We start from the raw sequence: 25,290 nt of genomic DNA on the forward strand, positions 1-25,290 counted from the left end.
AGAGGAAGAGAGCTTCTAAACTTGATGAGGTTACCTAGTTTGGTAATGAAATGTTTGCAAGAAAACAATCAATCTCAGAGAGCATGAAGGACCCCTCATTTCAACCCTGAGCGACAAATATTCTCTTCCATTAGCTTTTAAATCTGCCATTCATGTGCCTCAGCTACAGGCTTCACCCCAGGGTGTGGGATGGATGGGAATGTACATCCATAGTGCATGGAAGTAGATGCTAGGTGGAGAATGACTGGGTGGATGTGCCATACTGAGCATCTTTTATAAATAGCAATGATGTCATCCTCTTTCAGACTGTTTACAGAGTATCTGGTCCAACACAGATTTAATTTTCCAGGACAATCTATAAACTTGAAAAAGACAGCAGAAGACATCACTTTTTCTGGTGTGTGTGTGTGTGTGTGTGTGTGTGTGCGCGTGGATATCAGATTGTAGCTTTAGTTAAACGATTTACAAGCTTAGTTCTCCTCTGCTAATATTAGGAGGTATCATTATATGAAGAAAATTGCAACAGGTTGTATTATCCGCTGCTTATTCTACACTGTTATATTGATAGTTTTGCTGGATTGTACGACGTACCGATGCGACGTTACGTTTGATTTTCCCCCTCTTCCCCCCAAGGACAACGCTTGCTACGCTACACATGGAAAAAAAATACTTTGTAAAAGCAAAGGCCAGCCTGAGTCTCTCATGCTAGTTTTTGGCGTGCCCGACAAGCATGCACATTTGCTATTTGCAAAAAAAAAAAAAAAAAAAAAACAAAAAAAAACGGAGGGGGGGGGGGGAGAAGCCTGTTCAGTCCTTAATAGATCCAGAACGATGGACTGCGATCGGGTCTTTGATCCCGGCCACTCTCGCCTCTTGTTAGGCGACTGTGATAAAAGGACTCAAAGCAAGCCGAGCCCATCCTCCCTGGCGATTAGCCCTTCTCCAAGTTGTTTTCACCGCCTCTTCGGGAAGGACACGCCATATCCGGGGAAAGTGGGGGGGGAAACAAGTGTGAGGTAAGGAAAGACGCAGCGTGGTTGATTTGGACGCAGAAAGTGCCAAAACTTTTAGGGAGATCGTTTCTTCAACGTCGAGGGGACGTTGAAGCGGGTCCCCGGGGGCTTTTGTTCCTTACTTACTGTGATTATAAAATTGTCATTAGTCGCTTGCCGAGCGAAGAAGCAAGCAAACGAGAGGAAAATGGCCTCCTTGGGAGGTGGATTTTTAAAAAAAAAATCTGTAGGAGGACGGGAGAAAGAAGAAAGTGGGAAAGGATTTGCAGAATTAGCAATAGATAGGAAAAGCATCCTTTGGTAGAAGGCAGTATGGGTTTGATCCAGGGAGTTCTTGTAAGATTTGCTTGGCTTTCACTCCTCCCGCCTTGGGTAATAATGTTTTGAGAGTGCGTGGAGTGAATTTTACTCCTTTCTGCATGATTGCAGCAGTTCCCTTATAGATACGTGATTTTTTTTAAAAAAATCACAGAAGAGTTTGCGGAGTAGTGAAAATATTAAGTCTTTTAAAGAGACGAATGTGCAAAAGAAACCGAGGTGGGTGTCTAGCCCTGGCACTAAAACCAATGATGTAAATGGGCATAAATGCAAACAGGTATTCTGAAATCATGACTTGGAAATCGCAGAGTGTGTTCGTTAGCCCCTGAGCTCAGTGTAGAATATATGTACTACATTGGGAGATTAGCAATAGCACTTAGATTTATTGTATTCCATCCTTAACAGTGCTTTACAGTCCTCTCTAAGTGGTTTACAGACTCAGCATTTTGCCCCCAACAATCTGGGTCCTCATTTTACCCACCTTGGAAGGATGGAAGGCTGAGTCAACCTTGAGCCTGCACCATAACAGTTCCTTTTTTTTTTCTTTTGTTCTTCAAAATCAAGGCCTGACTGAACTATTCCTGAATTAATCAGGATATCCCTCTATTTAAGGGAACTGTTGATTTTGCCCTTAGGACTAAACACTTTCCTGATCTGAATATTCTGTCCTTCTCCCTCTCTGTTCTGTTCTGTTTCTTGGATAACAAGACTTGGTGGAAAGTGAGAAAGATATGGAGCAGCACGGTTCACTTTTGGAATAAACAAGTGAAATAAATGGCATTGCATAATTTTATAATAGGTTGTAAACAGCCTGCTTAAGATTACATTTCAGATTACCTTTACGCTGCAAGAAACACTTAGGTAAGATGGGTGGTGTGGAAATGTGATAAACAACAAATGAATAAAATATGATGACTTGTATCTTATATTACACAATGTATTATGGGGTTCCAATCCTTGGGTTCCCTGGCATTAATATATATTCATAAACCTGTCATTCTGACAGATAACTATTTTCTTATAGGTAGGGCTATGAGATTTCTGAGATCTACCCACCCTTCCCAAATTCTCATTCCTGATTCCTCCCTGCAAAATAATAACTGGAAGGGCATGTCTTGTGTTACGCTTTGAATTACAGTTCTAGCATCCAATCATCACAGAGAGACTTTATTTACATTTCATTTCCTTTTTGTTGTAAATGTAGTTACTGAGCTCAGCATAGTTATATGTCTCGTCACCATTTCAAAGCATTTTTCCCAGGTTTATTCTTATACAATTCCTGCCAAATTAGATTTGCAACAAAAATAAGCATTACAGGACATAAGGGTCAGTAGAGTTCCTGGCCTTTGAAAGGAAGCAGGCTGTCTTTTATATTTAGAATAAAAATAACTTCAAGAAGCTGCTTGTAAATATGCCAAAACTGCTAAAACTGTCCCTACTATTAACAGGGCATGCTGTATTTGGAAGGGGTGGGATTAAGGCTGGATATGTAGTCAGGAGAATCCTAAAATAAATTGAATGCAGTGAAAATGAGTTACTTAGGAAATACATGTGATAATGCAAGAAAATACAAAGTGATACAAGAATGAGCCATGAATGAAGGTTGATTGAATAGTGGGTTAATCAACGTTAAACAAACGTGTTAAGCTTTGGCCACATAAAAAAACCAGTATAAAAAGTAAAAGAAATATATACATTGGTTGAGAGAAAGTGGAAACTGAGAAAGTCATAGTAGGATACAGCTGAAAAATCCTGAAAAAGAGAGAGATGGGACATTTAAAGAGCAAAAGGCCTTACATGAGGTAATTTAAGAATTTGTGAAAAAAAATGGTTTGTGAAGAATTGAAACAAATAAAATGAATGAAGTTGGTGTAAACTAAATTTATATATTGTTTCCTTCTCTTATATTATGATTTGTTTGACATATTTATTGCTTTTTGCACCTTGCGTAAAGTTTGTTTAGCTTGAAAGAGAATAACACGATGAGTATACTATTATAAAATAGACATCAGGGCTTACTTTAGTCTTTATGAAAACCCATATTCTCAATACTTAGACCCAATCCAATACTTTCTTAAAACTTTTTTTTCTATGTATCTTTCTTCTGAGGAAATTAAGCGAAGTTATTTCAAACTTGATTTGCTGCCCCCCCCCCATTTAATTCAGTCCTGAATTGCAGAGATTTGTTTGGGTAGAAGTGACATAATTATTTCCAAATAAATAGTGATAAATTGTTTTTCTTTAAATGATGCCTTGTTCTTCCCTGATTTGCACCCAAAATAATCTGAAATCCTTACATGGTAAGACTAACCTTTATTTCATTCTTGTGCTTTGGGCCAAATGTAAAATGAGAAAGGGCAATCAATGCAAAGAGAGTGCATCTTGCTTTTGCCTGGAAAACATTTTTTTTCTGTAATTAATTCTATATCAGATTTCCACTTTTTTTTTATAAGTGACCACCTAATTAACCTCTCTACTATTTGTTGTATAACTATATATCTATTGAAACAAACAGTAATATTTTGTTCTCATCCATGACTCTTTAGCATTCTGTTGTATAGCCACCCATAAATCCAAAGAGGCACTCTATTCTGGTTAACTGAGAGTAAGAGATACCTTAACCATAGGGGGAAAAAAAACCCTTAGAGAATGGAGAGAATGGAGAATAGTTGCTGAGTTAGCAGAGTTGGAGTCTTTAAAAACGGAAGGGATTTTTTTGGAAAGAGATAGAGGGGTGGTCTAGCATCTATCTCACAAAGGATATAAACAGTACTGCATGTGGATTTTTTTCCACTGGTTGCTGTAATGATAGCTGGTGATCCTGAGATAGGTTGGGAATGTTACACTTCTGGATTGTTAGTTCAATGAAAATATGAAATTTCCTGAAGTGAAGCCTGGACAATTTGGAAAAAAGCGCTGAAGCAAAGGAGGAGCAAATCAATGCAAGCAGAGGGTCTCCATTGAGGTCAAGATCTACCAGCCAGAGATTTAAGCGATTGCTAGCCTGATAGAGAATGCTGGTCAATATAATTAGTTCATGTGTTTTCCTCTGCGTTTATAAGGGAGACAATAGAAGAGTTGGGGTTTATATGGTTGTACAGAGCTCTTGCTCAAGTAGAAAATACAAAACTATTTTGTTTATTGTATTAACAAAATAGGAAAAAAAATATCCCAACTCGTGCCAGGTATGTTATGTTCGGTATTAGCTTCCTTGAACTCATCAGAAATGTTGGGAGATGTGTCATAAAAGTCAAGGGGCAGCTCCAATTAAGCAACTGAAGTCATGCCCCTTTTGTTATGTATTGTGTTATCACATGCATATCCAAAGGAGCAGGTTTGGCGATATGATTGTGGATGCCACGATGACTTCTTTAACTCTTTGGTTGTTGCTTAAACCCACAAAGACCTGTGACACAGTGGACTAGAGGTTTTCGTCTGAAGAATTGCTTATCACGAGCCTAAAATATGTTCAACTCCTTGATTGTTCTAATTGTCCTTTTCAGCTCTCTTCTCTCTCTTTTGGAGAGCAAAAAGGACTTTGGATCCACTATCAGAACTCAATAATTCAGATCTTATCAAGTTTATACCTGGATCAGAAAACTTAATGCAATGTGCTCTATTCCCTTTTAAGAAATTATGACTATCAATGAATGGAGCCTGTCTATAAATAATTGTGATAAACTTTCCAGTAGAGTTAATTTTGATCCTATTGCTTTTTTCTAAATATATTTGCTATTTTTTGCACTTGTGTTCTAATCCAACAAGTGCATTAAATAGGTTTATCCATTCTGATTTCCTCATGTTTCTTGATTTCTCATTTTCCATTTATTATCTATTGGTTGATAACCAAAATGTATTATATAAATTTATCTGTGTATGTTCATTTTAAAATACAGTAGTGCAAATTTTGCCTGTTAATTACCTCTGTTGCGGCTCAGTGTTATTTTACATTCTTAACATTTATTGTTACACAGGAATGTTCTTAGCTCATCAGTACTTCAAGTGTCTTGGCATTAGAACATATCTACGGAAAATTAATTATCGTTTGAGATGCTCCAGGTTTTCAACTTGCTCAGTATGTATTCAGTCTCTTTGTAGATTTCATAATTGCACACACTTTTTGTTACATTTACTATTGAATCACTAATGGCAGTGCATAACTTAAATGTCTTCAAAAAGCTTTCCTTACAAATACTGCCGATATAAGAAACATAAGAACTTCAATTTCTTATCTCATTTGTAGGCTATACTGTAGTATGTAAAAAACCATGGGAAAACTGGACTAGAATGGAAAAATAAATTTGGTCTTTCTGATCTTTTAAGCAGGAACAGAAGGCAGCTTCTTTTAGATGGTTAGAATCAACAACCAAAAAAGGAGGACAAAGTAAGGGAGGACAAAGCATTTGATTGAGCATAGCAAAGAAACTTTTTCTGGATTTTTCTTTAATGTCTCTGAGGCTCTATTTAGATGTGCACTTGAGGTTCCCTCAGGTCTCTCTTTAAATGCAAAACAGTATTTATAAGACTAGTGATTGACATTGCTGGCTATTCATACAAGGCCCTTCTCAACACTCCATGAGCAATCCAAGAAGGTACAGCTGGCATAGATGTTCTGTGTGGATATCTCTGATGCAATTACTTTGAAACCTTTAAAACAAATCAAATTGGCCTTTGTGTGTCTTGTTGTCACTTTTATGTTGGAATCTAAGACTAAGTGCTGCTCTGTCTACTACCTCCATGTAATTCTCTTAACATATCATTCTCTACATTTGGCATTTTGGTTACATAGATTGTTGTAATATTTTTTGAGGAACTGTTAGAATGATTATTAGTATCCTGGTATTATAGTAAAGCTTAGTTTATACATGTTTTATAATAATTTATCGATCCCAAAATTCTTAATAATATTTAAAAGATTGAGAGAGAAAGAGCTAGAATAGCAGGTATTTTTTTTTTTAGATATTCACTCATTTATTCAGAATTTCTTGGTTTATTTGGGTTGTATGACCAGAGGAGTTCTGTACTTAGATTGACCATAAGCCAAGCAAAGAAATTTAGCAGAGCTATATTTTATAATGTTGCTGTACATGGATACCGGTAGATGCATGATATCCATTGTGCTATTCCATTTTGGAGTAATAAAATAGTAAGGCAAAAATATTAAAGGAATACCATATTTAAACAAATGTTATAAACCCAGAAAAAAAGTGCAAACTCATAATGCTATGAGATGTTAAAAAAACATTAAAATGTAGGTATATGTTTAACAACCCTTAATACATTTTTGGATTGTCTAAGCCAAGGAGTTCTGTAGCGATGTTAAAAAAGTGTATTGGTTGACAATGTAAATGTACATATATGTATGCAGATTATGACAATGCAGTGTTGGCCCAATATCTGACTGTTTTCTAGCAAATATTAGATGGTATAATGCAATGAAGCATAAGGTAAAAGTAAAGGTAAAGGTTCCCCTCACACATATGTGCTAGTTGTTCCCGACTCTATGGGGCGGTGCTCATCTCTGTTTCAAAGCCAAAGAGCCAGTGCTGCCCGAAGACGTTTCTGTGGTCATGTGGCTGGCCTGACTAAATGCCAAAGGCACACAGAGTGCTGTTACCTTCCCACCAAAGGTATTTTTCTACTTGCATTTTTTATGTGCTTTCAAACTGCTAGGTTGGCAGAAGCTGGGACAAGTAATGGGAGCTCACTCCGTTATGCAGCACTAGGGATTCGAACCGCTGAACTGCTGACCTTTCGATTGACAAGCTCAGCGTCTTAGCCACTGAGCCACTGCATCCCATAATGAAGCATATCAATCTAAAATTAATATATCAAACACCAAGGTAGTAGTGTTTGACAGGGGAAGCGGACAGTTACAAACTATATATAAAAGGTGACAAATTAGAACAAGTGCATGGTATACCTTGGTAGAATTTGTATTAAAGATGGAGAAATGGATGGAGGTTGTGGTCTCTTGTAATGAATAAATGCTTATTCAGAGAAATGAAAATGTGTTCTACTGTATTTGTTATTTGGAAAGTTAGTTATGTCAGGTGAAACACAAAAAGCAATTGAGTGCAGTTGGAATAGAGTCATGAAGAAGTATGTGTGATAAAACAAGAATAGTCAGATCAAGAACAAATGAATGCTAAATGAATTTGGACTGAATATAAAAGCAATTGGTCAGTATGAAGGGAGCACTCCTGAAGTGGTTAGCCATATAAAGACAATGAATGGCTCAAGATGAAGGGGGTGAAAAGAGAAAATTGTGGTTAGATTAAACTTGGTAGAAGAGAAAAGTGAGAAATTTGAAGGATAAAGGCAATGTATTGTATCAATGTGCTGGAAGCAAGGATAGTTTACAAGTAGCCCTCATTTAGTGATTGCCTTGTTTAGTGACTGCTGGCAATTATGATGGAAGTTATTATTGTGATGGAAAAGTAACTTTATGACCAATCCTCACATTTATGACCATTGTTTAGGCACTCACCCTTTTTCAAATGATTTTTAAAATTCTCCTTCAAAATCACTTTTGTGTTTGTTCTTTCTTTTAAACTTATCTATCCCTTGTTTTCTTTGACTACTTTCTCTGTAACTTTCTATCTATAGAGATATATTTACAGTATTTTCTCATCCTCTTTTTTTTGTAGCAATCTTTACATGCATTTATTCTGATCTGCAGCTTCTTTCTCTTCAGCATCCAGCAAACATCCTTCTCATATTTCTCCCGAGTAACTCTGTTTGAAGCAGCTTCCAAATTAATTTACTTACATCCAGTTTCCATTAATTTGGTTCTAGTACTTTTTCATAGAGGATGTATCTACTTCTCATTCTTGTTTGCATCTTCAATGTTAAATGAAATTTGTTTTATATTAGAATATAGTTGTAGTTTATGCTGTTTACAGCATTAAGGGGAAATATAAAAGGAGAGATGGCATACATTAACATACCATCCAATAATATACTCTTTTTTGTCTCTAACAAAAGTCCTTTTGTCTCTGATTTTTTTTTGCTGCTAGGCCATGAACTTCAAGCACAAAAACGCTAAACGAATTGAAGGGCTTGATAACAATGTGTGGTAAGTAATAATGAATGAAAGCATTAATTTAATCAATAATCAAACCTCAAAACATTACAGCTTGTGAAGAGTGTTAGGGTAACTAATTTTTCATTTTCATTTGTGCCTTCAATATCACTTTGATTGCAGAAATCAGTATGCTGTGATTTGTATCATAAGGAGATAAATAATAATTGAACAGCATGCTGCTGTTAAGAGTACAGCTACAGAAATCAGCTGAAAGGTTGGCAGTTTCCAGGACTTTTTTTCATCTTTTTTAAAGTTCTCAGGGGTTGGCATTTTTCCTGATTTTATCTTTATCGAATTCTATTCACATATTTGCATTAAATAATACCAGAAATTAAACAAAAAAAATACTGATGATGATATAATTTAGTGTACAATTAGAGATAAGAATAAATGTATGGCCAAGAGATTGAATAAGAATTTTACCCATTAGCCACATTTTTCATTATTCAATTATAGAAGGTTGTTAGGAATAAATATATGGGTAAGGGACTGAATAAGCCATGAATTTTCAAATTTTTCTTCCGACTGCAGAGCCTGTTAATGAAAGAACAAACAAACAAATAAATAAATACACTTTGTTTCTGGAGGCATGAACAAGCCTGTACTTTATATTTTAAAAACTATAAAACCCAAAACAGGGTTGTTCCAATAGGTATTTTTTTATACAACATGTTTTCAGCTTTGCAATTGAGTATTCCAAGATGTCGTAGGTGGCTACCAGCTTGTCTGATTCTAAAAAAGGATTGGACCAATTCATGATTGCCATGGGGATCAATGGCTATTAGTTTTGGTGGCAGTGGGACTGCTTCTGAAGGCATCTCGGGAGAATAGTGAACTTTCTGGTGCAGTTGGTTGGCCATTATGCAGCTTAATTTCTTCTAGTTTGAAAGGATGTTGTAAATTTGAAACAGATTGCTAAACCTTATGGAAGGTATTCCTCTGGTCATTTCAGAAATATCCCAAGTTTGAAATCAATTTTTTTAGGGAGGAAGACAATCATCCGAACAGCATTGGATACGCTTCCAGTAAGGTTAGAATAGTTGTTTCAGACTGTTTCAGACTATCAAAACAAAACATTTGAATTCGAAAAAATTGCACATTGTTGCTTTTTTGTGTTATGATTTCCACAGAAGGGGAGCTAGTCTTTCCTGGGATTTAGTAGGATTGCAATCATTTCTGTGTTCCGTAGGGTGGAATTTACAAAACTTGCTGCAGATCCCACTGTTGTTAACCTTGGACAAGGACTTCCAGATATATCTCCTCCTAACTATGTCAAAGAAGAATTGGCAAAAGCATCATCGGTGGATAGGCTGAACCAGTACACGCGGGGTTTTGTGAGTGCGTTACGTGCCTGACTCTCTTTAAAGACCTTGCTTTAAATGAATAGCCTAGCCTGATTGTTTCTCAGCTGGTTTGTTTATATTTCTCAGTTTTAGATTCTTATTCTGAATAGAAATACAAGGTTCTGTTCTTTGGTTGGTCTTCACCACCGAAATTCGAGTTATATGCAAACGAAGTGAATTCCCATTTCATCCATCCACACAATCTGTTTAATACATTAAATTAAACTAGTGTGGATTTCCCAGAATTTCACAGAGCACATTGTGATATTATTGTCCTGTTTGATGATGATAATAAAGCAACATGCTTTGCAGGACTCAGTACATGCATATAATTAATAAAAATGTTTATAGAAGTAGAGAAACGTTTTGATGGAATTGGTCTTGGTACATTTTCTTATGTTAGTTCATCGAACTTAACACTTCCCATCTTTTACAAAAAAATATAATCTATCTACTTATGTTTTGAACTAATGCATGCATCATTCACATATAGCTGACATTTTTCTGTGTTTCTTATTAACTATTTTTCTCTCTTTAAAAAAAAAATACTCAGGGTCATCCACCATTGGTGAAAGTCCTGTCTCAAGTATATGAAAAAGTTTGTGGAAAAAAGATTGATCCATACACGGACATTCTGGTGACAGTAGGGGCATATGGATCCCTGTTTAGTGCAATACAGGGACTTATTGAAGCAGAAGATGAAGTAAGTCTTTGTAATAATTCCTGTTATAAAATAACTGGGTTATATTATTTTGTTTTATTAAAAACCAGTGCTGAAATTACATGCAGTTTCCCAAATCATTCCTTAATTTTTTAAAGTACATATTTTTATCCTGCCTTTGTTACTTTTTAAGCAACTCAGGGTAGTAAGCCTACATAATATTCCTTCCTCCTCCTATTTTCCCCATAACAACAACCCTGTGAGGTGGCTTGGGTTGAGAGAGAGTGATTGGTCCCAAATTACCCAGCTAGCTATCATGCCTAAGATGGGAGTAGAATTCACAACTCCTGGTTTTTAGGCCACTACTTTAACCACTACTTCAGATTGGCTCTTTTGACACATAGAAATCTGGTTTGGGTTAAAGAAGATTTCCCATTCTACCCCCGCTCCCTCTTTTTTTAAAAAAAAAAAAATGGTTCTGTACCTGTAGCTTTATCTGCAGGCTAATACATATACATTTTGCAGTCAGCTGATATCTTGGTCTTATAATAATGCTTTTTTGCTTTCAAAAATATCAAAAATAAAGTTTAAAAAAAGATTCTAATAAGGCAATATTCTATCATGGATTTTCTAGCAGTCTACAATAGTTTTAAACCGATAGTAAAATTTATTTCATGATGATTAAAAATTGGATGCTGATTTCTTTAAATTTGAGATATGATTTCACCTTCTTATTGTCTTTGGCATATTTAAGTAATTTCATTCAGGGGAAATCTGACAATGAAATCAGGGCTTTTTATACACATGCCATATTCTCTCACACACATTTCTCTCTTTTCACTGTTCAGTTCTGTTGTCTCTGTTAGATAGAGATAGTCCTCAGCCTGCAACTATTCATTTAACAACTGTTTAAAGTTACAATGGCACTGAAAAAAGAGACTTATCAACAATCCACTTATATAATGACCATTGTAGCATCTCCGTAGTCATATGATACATAAAATTTAGGCCCTTGGCATCTAGCATTTATTTACTATGGATGCTGCATTCCTAGGTCAGGTGATCACCATTAGCGGCCTTTCCAGCTGGCTTCCAACCAAAATCAATGGGGAAGCCAGATTCCCTTAATGACCTCATCATTCATTAAGGAACTGCAGAGATTCGCTTAAAAATGGTGGCAAAAATCAGGTGTGGCTCATTTAATAACTGTCTTGCTTATCAGTGGAAATTCTGGTCCCAGTTGTGGTTATAAGTCAAGGAATACCTGTATCTCCAATTCCTTTAGTTTATCTCCAGCACACCCAATGCAGACATTACCTCTTGATCTGTTATTTTCTTTTTCCTTCCATACTTCTCATTTTGTAGGAGAAAAAAATGGTAAAAACCTGGGGGCAGAGTGAAAAGAGGGATCAGCTTAGAATCCCTTTGTAGCCACAAGCTAAGTCTAGTTCCCACTTGGGTGCCTTTGACCCTTATCTAGCCAGGTGCTTCCTGTTAGTTGAGAAGATTCTTTGCATAAGGTTTTAGGATTAAATCAACTGAATTGAACCTTCATATGTAGACCTGGTCTTTCACGCCTAACACATTCATTCTAAAATTGCAATAGCTATAGTATTTTACAAAAAGAGACACTGAGAAAATCTGTTATCCAAGTTAGCATCCCTCTTTGCTGCCCCCAAAAGACTTTGCTTTAATACAGGAAATGTTTACAAATGTGTAAAGTTATCATTAAGTCAGACTGAATACTGCTTCTGACATTAGAAAAAAAGGTAGCTCACTTTTTAATTCTTTATTCATGTAAGCTTACCTTTGTTTTAGGTAATAATAATTGAACCCTTCTATGACTGTTACGAGCCTATGGTGAAGATGGCAGGTGCCACGCCTGTTTTTATACCTTTGAGAAAGGTGAGTGCTGTGGTTTTGGTGACAGGAAAACAATAGCTGAGAGAAACTTCTGAACTGTCTTTAAAGCTTTGTGGAAAGAAAAGAAGGGAGGGAGGAATATCCAGAGCTTGCCTAATTCATTCCTACATTTTAAATATCTGGTGTGATAGCAATTATCATTCCTATTTCTTTACCTAAAACATAAGAAATTAAGAAAATATTTGCTTCAGAATTAATTAAAAATAAATAGTGGGACTGTTACATCCTTATCTTAATTCTGCATCCCTAACCATTTTAATATTGCTGGTTTCTCTCATCCATAGAGATATATACTAGAATGTAAGAATATACAACTGTGTATAATACAGTAAATCTTCTTATTACTGTTTTGCATGGTGAGTGTGCATGTGCAGTAACCATATATTTTTTATTATAAAAGACAGCCCTTTATTTCAGAAAGTTAGTATAGCGTAGCGTAGTGTAATATAGATAGTCCAGTTTCTTAATTGAGTCTTACGATCATATCAGATAAAACAAAAATACGATACATGATCTGATTCTGGGATATAAGATATAGATATAGATACAGAGATAAAATACATGTGCGGTAATACAAGGAGTCAGCAATCAGATAAATGCATTGCCAGTTTGTTCAATGTATTGGGATTTTGGCTCAGCTGCTTTGATTATAAACTGCTTACAATATGTACATTTGAGTGCAAGTGAAAAATAAGGCAATCTGTGGTTCAGACCCCAGTGAGCTATTCTTTCCAATGGGGATGATAAGTATCTGAACCTGAGGGAGACATATAATTGACAATTGAGCAAAACATGAGTAAAATTTTCAATAGCTGGGGCCACATGTGCATGTCCTCTCATGATATGGCAAGCAGTGGAAGTGCCCCTTTTTGCCTTCGAATCCATCAACTCAAATCTTGCTCTGGAATAGGCCCTTCTTAAAAATTGTGTCAAACTAATTGACAGGCATTTTTCAGGAAAGTTAAAAAAATAAACATTTTTTTACCCTTATGAACTTCTTTCATTTTTGCCCTCTTTTCGACTTTTTTTTTCTTCAAGAAAATATGTTCAATTTGAGGGAATGAGAGAGAGAGAGAGACAGATCTAATTATCATTCATTTGATTTTATTTGTTGGATCTGGATAACAATGAAATCTATCAGTTTAGGAGATTTGGCACTGGGCAGTCCTAGCAGTTAATAAAATATGTTCTATTTATTCCAGAAACCTGTGAATGGAGAAGTTGCCTCTAGTGCTGACTGGATCTTGGATCCCACTGAGCTTGCAAATAAATTTAATTCCAAGACCAAAGCTATTATACTTAATACCCCTCACAATCCCATAGGAAAGGTGAGCATCCTGTTTTGAAGTTTGCTTCACCCACCTACACCACAAACACATATTTAAAGTATATATTGAATATACTGATCAACATGTTTCTTTCTTTTCATTTTAGGTCTATGCAAAAGAAGAGCTCCAGATAATTGCTGATCTCTGTATTAAATATGATACACTGTGCATCAGTGATGAGGTGTACGAATGGCTAGTTTATACTGGAAATAAACATATTAAAATAGGTACTAAAATTTAAAATGGTATAAATGGTACATGATGAGAAATCTAAATACAACTTTTAGTTACTGCTTATAAGAAATAGATTTTGCCTAAAGAATATTAGATAGTAATTTTTGAAAAATACAATATCAGTAATCTTTGAAAAAAATAATCAGTAAAAAGTATATTTTTTAAAATATTAAATATTTTGAATTTAGCTGCTGAACAAAAAGAAACATGTTTATATCTCCTTATATTTCGTTCTTCAGAGTGAGATCGGGCAGCATATAAATTTAATGGAATGAAGAAATGGATGATTAAATAAATAGTTGAGAATATGGCTGTACTCATAGGTAATGCTAAGCCTCTACTTTAACCAGGATGTGTTGAACAAGGTGTAATGGTCTGATTTACATATGATAAATCATATTGGATGGATTTGCATATAATTCTAAAACAAAAACTGTTTTTGTTTTAGAATTTTATGCGAAATCACCTAGGGCTATGGATAGGGTCTAGGTGTCAGCGTCCCAGCACTGACATATAAATAAAGGGAGGAGAAGCCTGAACTTTTGCCTGCTAAATCCCTTTGAAGATCTGTCTCCTCGGAGATGGGGAGGGGGAAGACATTCCTGTGATCTGACGAAGAAGGAATCAGGAAAGTGACTTGGAAGATAGCCAATGAGAAGCAAGAGAATTGGGGATTGGAAAGGGAGGGATTGGGGGGCAAAGGTCAGTACTGACCGCGAAAGAGGTCAGGATTAGATTGCTGTGCTCGAATAAAGAGAAAATTTCCTTAAAGATCTGCAGTTTGGAAATTCATTTATTTTGAGATAGCATCGAAACCTGACACTAGGTCTCTAGGACAACTCTCTGCTTCTGACTCACCTTGGTCCACTCGCCACGACCAACTTGCTGTGGGACAATTCAACACAGGATAACTCGAGAAGGACGAGTGAATTGCAGCAGGCCTTGTCTTGCTTTAGATTTGGACCTTCTCAATTTAGAAGTCCCTCAAGGCTGGAGTGAGCTGCAATTCTGTTTGTCCGTTTCTTGAGTTATTCCATGTCGAATTGTCCCGCTGTGAATCATCCCCAGGCAAGTTGGCTGAGATGAGATAGCTGCGTCGAAATGGCCAGGGAGAGTCGACTGGGGTGAGTTGTGCCCCCACTCCAACTTAATAAAATATTTTATTTTAATTTGTCTGGGCCAAAATGATTTAATTTGATTTTAACTGGTTTTTAAAATTTTTGTATTTATGTATTTTATTGCTTGGCTGTTCACCGCCCTGAGTCCTTCGGGAGTAGGGCGGTATACAAATCAAATAAAACAAACAAAATAAAACAATAAAATATTGCCTGTTAATTATAACAAATTTTTAAAAATGCCAAAAGCCCCCCCCCCAAAAGGCGCACACATTTAGCTTCAGAAAATAATGTTGAAGAATATTAAATATCTGACTTAAAATAAATCATATGATTCGATGAAATGTTATTGTTACTATATATGTAAATGTTACATAATTCAATGAAAGAAGTTCTCAAGCTGAGTTGAACTCCTGGGGATGATTACATGCATACATCAACATGGTTTTCTTGGCAGATATGCAGCAGGGTCTTGTCACATTGCCTTCTTCAAAGCTTTCCCAATCTAGTTTGCAGCTTTCTGGTGATGTCTTTTCCAGGTAGTAATCAAATCTGACCCTGTGTAGTTTCCGAGCCCAGACAAACTCATCCAAACATTATTTGATATGATCAAATTGTGCTATTTGATTTGTTTAAATTGTTATGATGAATTACTGTTTGGCTTCTCCAAAGGTAACTGAATATTTTAACTCCTAATTTTCTTCCTGCTGGCAGAGCCCCAAAACATATAGTTGCAAAATGCTTACTGTATGACATTCTGCTCTAGATAGTGATTTACTGTTAGTACCTTAAACTCCATTAGTTCTAATTGGATATGCCTTCACCCAGTAGGTGGGATGAAGTGATTTGCAAGGTTTGATTCATTTGATATCAGAAAAAGAAATCCATCTGGTTATTTTTGCAACATTTATTTCAGAGCTTACAGTTTTTGGAGACTTTTTTTTAATTCTACTTTGGATGAAATTCTTTTTCTTTCCATCTTTTTTCCAGGCAGTGGAGGTATAGATAGACCTTGGATACACATACCTGTTGTGTGTCTGAGCCATTCAAGCTTCATTACATTCATCCACTTTGGATGGTTCCACACAAAGAGTTCTTTGTCACACTGGTCAAAAGATTTTGTGCAGCCATTCCATTCCCCCCCTCCCCCCCTTAACTGATTTTTAATGGGAAAAAAAAAAGAAACAGTGGCAGGGAAACACGAGAGTTACAAAAAGAAAATCATTGGTTGCAAAATGAAACCATACATTCATTGAAATGTCTATGAAAGCATTCACGCCATAAAAGCCAAATCTCTGAATGCTAAATTATTTTCATAATAAGAGTTGGAAGGAGATGTTGTGGTCCGCCAGCGGCCAGCAGAGCTGGCAGCATATACAGACAGTGAGGAGGTTGGGGAGGAACGTGGGCCAGTCCTGGAGTCTGGGGAAGGCTTGGACGAGGCAGAGAGTGGGGCAGGGCCACTGGGTAGTTATGTGCTGCCTCTGGAATCTGACATCAGCTAGGCAGAAGAACAGAGGGAGCCTATTCCCAGTGCATGCATGCGCAGAGCTGCCAGGAGGCAAAAACAGTCAAGACAAAAGTGGTGACGCGGGAGTAAGGCTTGGAGATGATTGGCCCCTCCCATAAGACATAAGAGAGGAGCAAATGGACGTGAGCCTTTGCAGGAAGCAATTTGTTCATTCTGGCCGGTTCAAATTCTGAGAAGCTCCGTTTGACTCTGTACTCTGTTTGGCTATATGCCTCAGTTTCAATCCATCCAGCAATGGGGGAGCTTGTCACTTCCTTCCCTAATTGGTTATTTCTTTTTTGCATAACCCATAATAGGTTTGGTATTTATTATGTGCTACAAACCATTAATGAAATTTTATACCCTGCTCAAAAAAATAAAGGGAACACAAGCAGAAGACATCCGAGATCTGAATGAATGAAATAGCCTTATTAAGTACTTTGTTCGTTACATACAGTAGTTTATACACTGCTCAAACAACTAAAGGGAACACAAAACTACTGTATGTAATGAACAAAGTATTTAATAAGGCTATTTCATTCATTCAGATCTCAAATGTCTTCTGCTTGTGTTCCCTTTATTTTTTTGAGCAGTATATTTAAATGGGATTTGAAAACTGCTTGTTGACAAAATTAATTGAATATTTTCATTGGTATTACTACCATTTATTATTCAACTAAATTCATATGCTGCCTGACTCCCAGTGACTCTGGGAGGTTTACAAATAGTTAAAAACATAAAAAAAAGAAAAGAAAAACATTGCAAAACAAAGAATGGCTGAGATAACAACTCCAGATGGGATACAATGAAAATATAAAAAGGGAACTTCAATCATATTTGCCAAAGGCCTGAGCAAAGAGATCAAATCAACAAATACTGTTTCATTACATTCTTATTTTTATAAGATTGTATGTAAAGAATGTCACATTCTTTATGTAAATTTATTTTTCTGTGTTTTGTGAAAAGTGTGTGTGTATAATCTCATAAAGTATTTTTATTGCACTGTATAGAATGCATAGAAAACTCAGTATAAAATATTTTAGAGGAAGTTGTTCATGTATACTTCTTTCTTCTTGGTCACTTTTAAGCAAATCCCATGGAACAGTTTCAGACCGTAAAACCTAGGTATAAATGACAGTTATGTTTACAAACTGAGCAAACTATTCCTCTCTTTTTTTTTTCTTTCTAGAAAGCGATTTTTCTTTAGCTTATTTATTTTGTACATGAAGCTTATACAAAGAACATAAATCCTCTCCCTAGAGACAGAGTTGTATTAAGTTTCTTATATTCCATCAATTGAAGTGACGCATGCATCATGAAAAGGAATATTGCATCCATTTGCAGCATCAGTTATAATTCTCCAGTACCTTCTTAATAGAGGCTGTGAGTGATAGAACATAGAATCAGTACACTCTTTGTGCTGTCATCAAGATAGTTTCCTCTACTGTAGTGTAGAATACTAAATCATTTTTTCTTATCTGCCTTGTGCAAAATGGAAGTTGTGCTGACAAACTTAATGCATATTGTAAATGAGAATTCTTCTGATAGCTCCATAGGGATAGTGCTGATATGAATCTGTATGTTGTCTTACTGATACTATTTTTGAATCTGATTGGATATGAAAACCCGTTCTGTCTGTTGCTTCATATAACAAATGTGCTGTGATAACCTTCGTTATTTAAATCTACTGCTAAAATGGAATAGTCAGCTTTGGGGCCAACTTCCCCAATACATTCCAAATGTATTGGCACTCCCCTAATAACTAGCCAACTCATATTAAGACTGGTTTAATTCAGTGCTAATTTGTATTATAGAAGTCTTTTATCATACATATCCTTGTGAACTTCAGAAAAATAATTTTATCTTGTCAGATATTTTTCTTCCAGTTCGTTACTTACAGCTCTGAACTGATTTTACTGATCATAAATATAATTATTTCTACCCTGTCATTTTAATGGATATCTGTTTGTAAAGTGAAATTTGGTATCTCTGCAGAACGTAATTACTGAATGGTGACTATGTACCCAGAAGGGCAAAATATAAATTTTCATAAATAAAACATCAATTAACTTGTTTTAATATGAACAGCTACTTTGCCTGGAATGTGGGAGAGAACAATAACAATAGGAAGCGCTGGAAAAACATACAGTGTAACTGGCTGGAAGGTAATGGACTTAGTTAGAGATTGCTTCTATGAAAAGTCATATGTTGAGATAGTGTTGAATTAAAACATTGGCACTAGTGAATGTAGACCAATATTTGCAAATTATATATGCCCAAAGACATTTTAAAAAATTAAAGGCTGGAAAGAACTGAATTTAAGAGATTATTATCAACCTTAAATAGTAATATATGCCCAGCTGTATATTTCATATGGTAGTTCTAATTTGAATTTAAAAATGGGTACTACTGAATGAAGAACTAAATCTAATTCTAGACCATGCTTTTGCATGGCATTTTGATCTTTTTCACAGTTCTATTGAAAATATACTGGTGAGATTTGGGACATTACCACTATAGTGAAATATATCATGAAAGGTTGCATTCAGAAATGAAAATTGAGGAAATTCCATGTATAAATCCCATATGTATACAAATAAACTTTAATATCTCTGTTAAATCTCAAATGGGCATGACCTTAGGGGAATTTTAATTTGTTAACATTTACAGCTGTTGTGGAAATTTATAGAGACATAAATGATATATGTATATATGTATATTTTAAGATCATTATATATGTCACTTGTTTATAAAATAGATGTTTATTTCTAGAAAGTAGTTTGGTGGTTTTTTTTTTTAAAAAGTCTGTTTTTAAATAAAGGGTTAACTGCAGAATCTCTGATTCGATTGTCTTCCACTACCCAATAAAAACTTCCTAAAAGAGTTAGGGAGAAAATTTTTCATCAACTGAAAGAAAATTCTTCTCTAAATGTATCAGTCGTCTATCAGTGACTGATGGGGTTTGTGTGGGAAAATAAATGTTTTTTGTATATTATAAGTTCTGTGAATTTATCTGCAAAGCAGGCACAATTTATATATCTTGAGATAGATGAAAGGAGCGAACGCCTGAATGCTTCCTAGCATTTGTTGTTTTGTAAATGTAAGTAAACAGTCAACAAGTAATGCATATTTTATCTTTCATTTCAGCTTGGTTGGTCTATCGGTCCCTCACATCTGATAAAGCACTTGCAGGTCGTTCAACAAAATACCATTTATACATGCCCAACTCCATTACAAGTAAGTACAAAGGCATACAAAAGAAATGTTTTTGCACATTTGGGAGGTCAGAAGTATGGAAAGTATGGATTTAAAATGGATAAGAAAGAAATGTATGGATGCAAATTGTAAGTGGGTTATCTGATTTCCCCACCCCCATATAAACGATGCTGTGTTTCAGTGGTTACATGGCCTAGACGTATTTGAATATAAATCTGTTTAACGTTTATGTTATATTGTGTTTTATTAATCTATGTGAAATATTAATGTATTGCAAATCAATATAAGATATGCCACACACTAAATAATAACAGTAGGTGAGTTCTTTAATGAATAGGCCCAGTGTGAATCAGCATTGGAATAAATAACCATTTATCTGTTATCTGTTATCTGAAAATGGACTGAAATAGTTAGAACAGAGTATCATTTTGCGAATGTGAAATGTATTCAGTAGTTTTAAAGGCAATTATATCCGGTAAGACAATTTTAAATTTATCCAGTAGTTTTAAAGACAATTTTAATTTGCCAAAGTGTCACCTATATACAACCTTTATATTAGAGTGTAGTGTTCTGTAGATTTGTGGTTAGATTTAAACTTTATAAGTATTTGGGACACTTCTTCCTTTTGCAAGGAAGAAGAGAGGAATATGAATAGATATCTAGATTTTATTCATAATTAAAAATTATGAAACAGTATTGTAGATCCCTTCATAATTTTATATTATCCTAAAACCATAACCCTGGTTAAACAATTTGGAATAATATTATTGACAAAAGTTGAACACAGATACAAATTGCATTAATTAAAATAACGAGGCTGAAGGTTGAAAGAAACAAAGTCTTCAAACAAATGTAGCCCAACGATAGAAGAATGTCCTGATGTGTTTCTTGTTAATGGAACATCTATTTTGGTGGGCATTCTTAGCGAAAAACAATTACAATTTTGAGCTTTAAAGATAACATTATCATTAAACCTAGATCTCAGAGGTGTCTTCAGTTTATGTTGATTATTTCAACTTTTTCTTAATGGGTTTGGCTTTTCAGGAGGCTGTAGCCCAAAGTTTTTTGCTAGATTTCAAACGCATGGATGATCCAGAATGCTATTTCTACTCCTTGCCTAGAGAGCTGGAAAGTAAACGGAACCGAATGGCTCAGATGTTTCTGGAAGTTGGACTGAAGCCTGTTATTCCCGAGGGAGGATATTTTATGATTGTTGATGTGTCCACACTAGGTTAGTGACATTCTTAATTTATGGCAGGGAGGAGTTTATTTTCACCAAAATTGAAGCTGTATCAGAAAGATATATTGTCTATACAGGTGACTACAATTGAGCCCAAAATTTATGTTGCCAAGCTAGGCAGTTAAGTGAGTTTTGTCCCATTTGCCACAGTTGTTAAGTGAAAGACTGCAGTTGTTCAGTGAATCATGCGTTCATTAAGCAAATCTGGGTTCCCCCATTGACTTTACTTGCCAGAAGCTGGCTGAGAAGGTTACAAGTAGTGATCGGGGAACAGGGCAGCCGTCATAAATACATGCCAGTTGCCAAATGCTTGAAATTGATCACATGACCATCAGGATCCTGCAACAGTCGTTAAGTGTGAAAAATGGTCACAAGTCACTTTTTTCAGGGCCGTTCTAACTTTGAACGATCACTAAGTGAATGGTTGTAAGTTGAGGACTACCTGTAGTGAAGGCTACCTGAGTTCTGGATTCTGAGGTTTTGGATAGTAAATGAAAAATTATTCAGGTTGATGACTTCATGACATTTAGTGTCTTGCAGATGTACATCATGATGCTCGTAAGTGCCAGGTCATTAATTTGTATGGTGGATTCTCAAAATATTTCTATGGACTAGTCTGCATAAAAAGAAAACGTTAGTATACTCCCAAGGATGTCAAACTCGATTTCATTGAGGACCGCATCAGGATTGTGTTTGACTTCAGGGGGGCAGGGTGGGCGTGGCCAAGGTGGGCATGGCCAGCTTAACCACTCCTGCCAGGGGCGCCTGTGGTGGCCCGAGTGCTCTGCCAGCGAAAACGGGCTCCTGAAAACAGGCTCCTGTGATGGCTTCCTACAACCCTCTGCCAGAGAAAATGCAACTCGGGAGGGCCACGTGGCCCTCCCGAGCTCCTTTTTTGCTAGCAGAGGCACTGCGGGCTGGTCCTTTGCTGTTTCCAGGGTGGCCCTGTGGGCCATATCTAAGCATCCCGCAGGCCGGATCTGGGCCCTGGGCCTTGAGTTTGACACCCCTGGTATACTGCTTCAGAGGAGATATAGGGAAAGGAATGCAACAAAACTGTTCCCACATTATTTCCCCAGCTTAGATTGATTTTGTGTATCTGCAAAAATGTGGAATTGTAATACTTGATGTTTCTGAACTGGAAAATAGTGTTATTTATTTATTTTTTACAGGTATAGATTTGTCTGACATGGAAAAAGAGAAACCTTATGATTATAAATTTGTTAAATGGATGATAAAATCTAAGGTAGGTTCTGATTTCTTTTTCCTTCCTATTTCAATTATCCAACTATGATATTTTAAATAAAATTGAAATGGGGAATCCCAATATAGAGGTGCAGTGGAAAGTTATATGTCCATAAATGGGTAGAACTTTTTATCTCCAACTGTGGACCTTGGCATTTAACTAGGAAAGCTGTTCCTTAGCAGAAGCAAAAATTGAAATAAAATGCATCATCCAAAAACTTCATTTAAATAGTTGCCACATACAAAATCCTTTTTAATGTACTGTGAGCTTGTAATTCTATTTTGTTTTTTTCAGAAACTGTCAGCTATTCCTTTGAGTTCATTTTGTGGCCCAGAAACCAAAGATCAATTTGAAAAATATATACGCTTTTGCTTCATCAAAGTAAGTTCTACAATCTAATGATCTTACAGAATTTCCTTTTTCTTTCTAATTTAATCATGTAGAGATTTTTAAATACTGCTGCTATTCATTTCCATATCATATTTATAACATTCACATTGTGTTTTTCTAAGCCCCCAAATGCTGCTTGGAAACAAAACGCTGTTTTGATTCTGAAGTATTCATTTGAATATGGAAGACTTCTCAGGAGTAGACTGTTGAATTTCTATTTTTCATTACTCCATTTGAGAATGTGCATATTGTTGTTGATTACTTGACTAACAGCTGGGTCATTGACAACCATTTATTTATCAAGAGTAAACTGAATTACTGGTTTGTTATAAAGATGACATTCATTGTACTGTAACCAAATCACTTTCCCCCCCCTCTCTGCTCTTTAATATCTTATATCATGAATGAATGTTGATTTTAACCTTCATGGCATTCTTTGTTGGCAGAAAGACAGCACATTAGACGCGGCAGAAATGATTCTGAAGAATTGGAAGAAACAATGACCTAGAAATAAACAGCTTCAATCATCCAAAAAAAAACCCAACCCAACAATTTTTTTTAAAGATTGCAGTATGCTGCCATCTGCTGGATATTTAGCATTAATAATTGAAATGTGTTGATATTGGTATCATCCAAACCAATAACATTTAGTGTTCTATCTAATTTTTAATATTCTTCAGTAAAATATATAAATATTATTCTAAAGCAGTGTTTCTCAAACTTGGCAACTTTAAGACACATGGACTTCAACTCCCTGGCTGGGGAATTCTGGAAGTTGAAGTCCACATGTTTTAAAACTGCCAACTTTGAGAAACACTTGAATTTTAAACTACTGTGTTCCATTATATTGGCTAACAAAAGCTATTCCGCTTTTATTGCATGGCAGATAGTTTCTTTTTGTCTTTCTTCATTCAAAAATGTCAGCATAAACTAGTATTTGGCAATAGGGAATACAGTGTACATTTTCTCTACCTCTTTGTACAAATGCTGAGAAATTTTGTTGTAAACACCTGGACAGGATTCCCAGCAAATAGAAGAAGAGATGGTAAGATGGCAAAATATCCATATCACCAAGTGCCATGCTAACCTTGCTATAGAGCAGGGGTGGGCAAATGTGGCCCTTTTACAACCTGTGGACTTCAACTCCCAGAATTCCTGACACAGCCAAGCTGCTATAGAGCACACTTTTTTAAACATCTTGTATTGCCATAAACTATTTTAATTTTAATTGGCACTAGCATTTACAAAATAAAATTCTGTTCAGTGTTTTCCCTAAACAAGTAAAACTGCACCTATACAATTTAATAGTAAATTGCCAGCCTTTCATTTTTAGCTTCTTGCCCAATACTATGACAGAATCCTTCAAGTTCAACCTTTAAAATATTAGGAAATATTAATATCTCCAGATTGTAAAAGCCAGGATTACTGAAGCTTCTGACATTTATAATAGAAACATTCTGGAGGTCATCAGGATAGAAATCAAAGTACATAATTGTTACAAAACAATAAATATTATGTACATAATTGTTACATAAACAGTTAATAAATGAAATATGTATGCAGATATAATTCCAATACATAGAGCTAATAATGTAATAGAAAGAATATAAAAGACATATAATAAATTATTCTAGAAAAAAGAAGTTAGATTACTTTAGAATCTGAGTTTTTCCCCATCTTGTGTAAATTAGGTAAGCCCTTTGATCTTGTTTAAGTTCATGATATGAGATGTGTCATCTGTCATAACTGGCTGTTTCCAATGATTACCATTTTGTGTTATAATATTCTTTGAGAACCTGTTAAGAATTGTCAACTAATTTTATGGAATGAAAAATTGATTTATTTAAGAAATCACTAAAACTGCTTAGTCATAAATCTTATCTGATTATTTGTTTTCATTGATTTTATAAATGCACAAAAACATAATAAATCTAACATAGAAGTATAACAGATAAGAGTGAGTTTCTTAATTTTCTTGTTTAACTAAAGATGAAAAATAACATGACTAAGGAAAAAAAATTGTGAACATATGGTAAAATAGGTTTGTAATATTACTATTGTTCTTACATTCTTATCCTGCTTTTTAAAATGTAAACAAACATGCCTAGTACTCCTGCCTATTTTCTGCACAACAACCACCCTGTGAGGTAAGATTGGGCTGAGAGAGAATGACTGACCCAAGATCACCCAGCTGGCTTTCCCCGTCACACTAAACTGGCTGTCTATCATACACAGCATTGTTACCTAACTGGGTCAGTTTGGTTGCTAATGCTTAACGATTTTTTTCCCATGACAGGATGATTCCCGTTAGCCTTCAAGAGGATATGGAAAACAGGTTGTACAGGAGTCATCCCATCAAAAGTATTTACCAATGCCAGCACAGAAGTATATAGATAAGCACAATGTGGGGAACCATATACCACTTCCCAGAGAACTGAGTGAAGGGAGGTGTAATCCCCTTTATAGAAAGCATCTCTCATTGTATAGAGTCCTCCCTCCTCTGGCTTGATTGTCCTGTTCCTTTATCTGCTGAGCAACTAGTTGTTGCCTAATTTAGATGGCACATCTGTTCTTTTGTGTTTGTACTTGGAAGTTATTTCCCAGGTGCTCTTCTTACACGGGACTGCAGACCTTCCAGAACAACCATATGCATATTTACACAGAAA

General features: G+C 35.6%; 1 protein-coding gene across 1 annotated transcript; it reads left to right on the plus strand.

Annotated features, from left to right (window-relative positions):
* The first annotated feature begins 932 nt into the window (after positions 1 to 932).
* On the plus strand, positions 933 to 23,163 carry KYAT3 (kynurenine aminotransferase 3). Its single transcript, XM_070941218.1, has 14 exons — positions 933 to 1,016; positions 5,306 to 5,406; positions 8,351 to 8,409; positions 9,608 to 9,752; positions 10,315 to 10,464; positions 12,241 to 12,327; positions 13,548 to 13,673; positions 13,780 to 13,900; positions 18,621 to 18,697; positions 19,680 to 19,769; positions 20,793 to 20,979; positions 22,161 to 22,234; positions 22,529 to 22,615; positions 23,071 to 23,163. The coding sequence occupies exons 2-14, from the start codon at positions 5,308 to 5,310 to the stop codon at positions 23,125 to 23,127; spliced, it is 1,359 nt and encodes a 452-aa protein (XP_070797319.1). The 5' UTR covers positions 933 to 1,016; positions 5,306 to 5,307; the 3' UTR covers positions 23,128 to 23,163.
* The last annotated feature ends 2,127 nt before the right edge of the window (positions 23,164 to 25,290 follow it).

The sequence above is a fragment of the Pituophis catenifer genome, unplaced genomic scaffold, assembly GCF_029215685.1.
Source record: "Pituophis catenifer annectens isolate HBS135680 unplaced genomic scaffold, rPitCat1.0.hap2 SCAF_3, whole genome shotgun sequence".
Lineage (NCBI taxonomy): Eukaryota > Metazoa > Chordata > Lepidosauria > Squamata > Colubridae > Pituophis > Pituophis catenifer.

Coding starts and splice junctions, on each gene's coding strand:
- KYAT3 (XM_070941218.1), top strand. CDS start 5,308: ATGTTCTTAGCTCATCAGTACTTCAAGTGTCTTGGCATTAGAACATAT. Junction 20,980..22,160: donor TGTTGATGTGTCCACACTAG/GTTAGTGACATT, acceptor TATTTTTTACAG/GTATAGATTTGTCTGACATG. Junction 22,616..23,070: donor TACGCTTTTGCTTCATCAAA/GTAAGTTCTACA, acceptor CTTTGTTGGCAG/AAAGACAGCACATTAGACGC.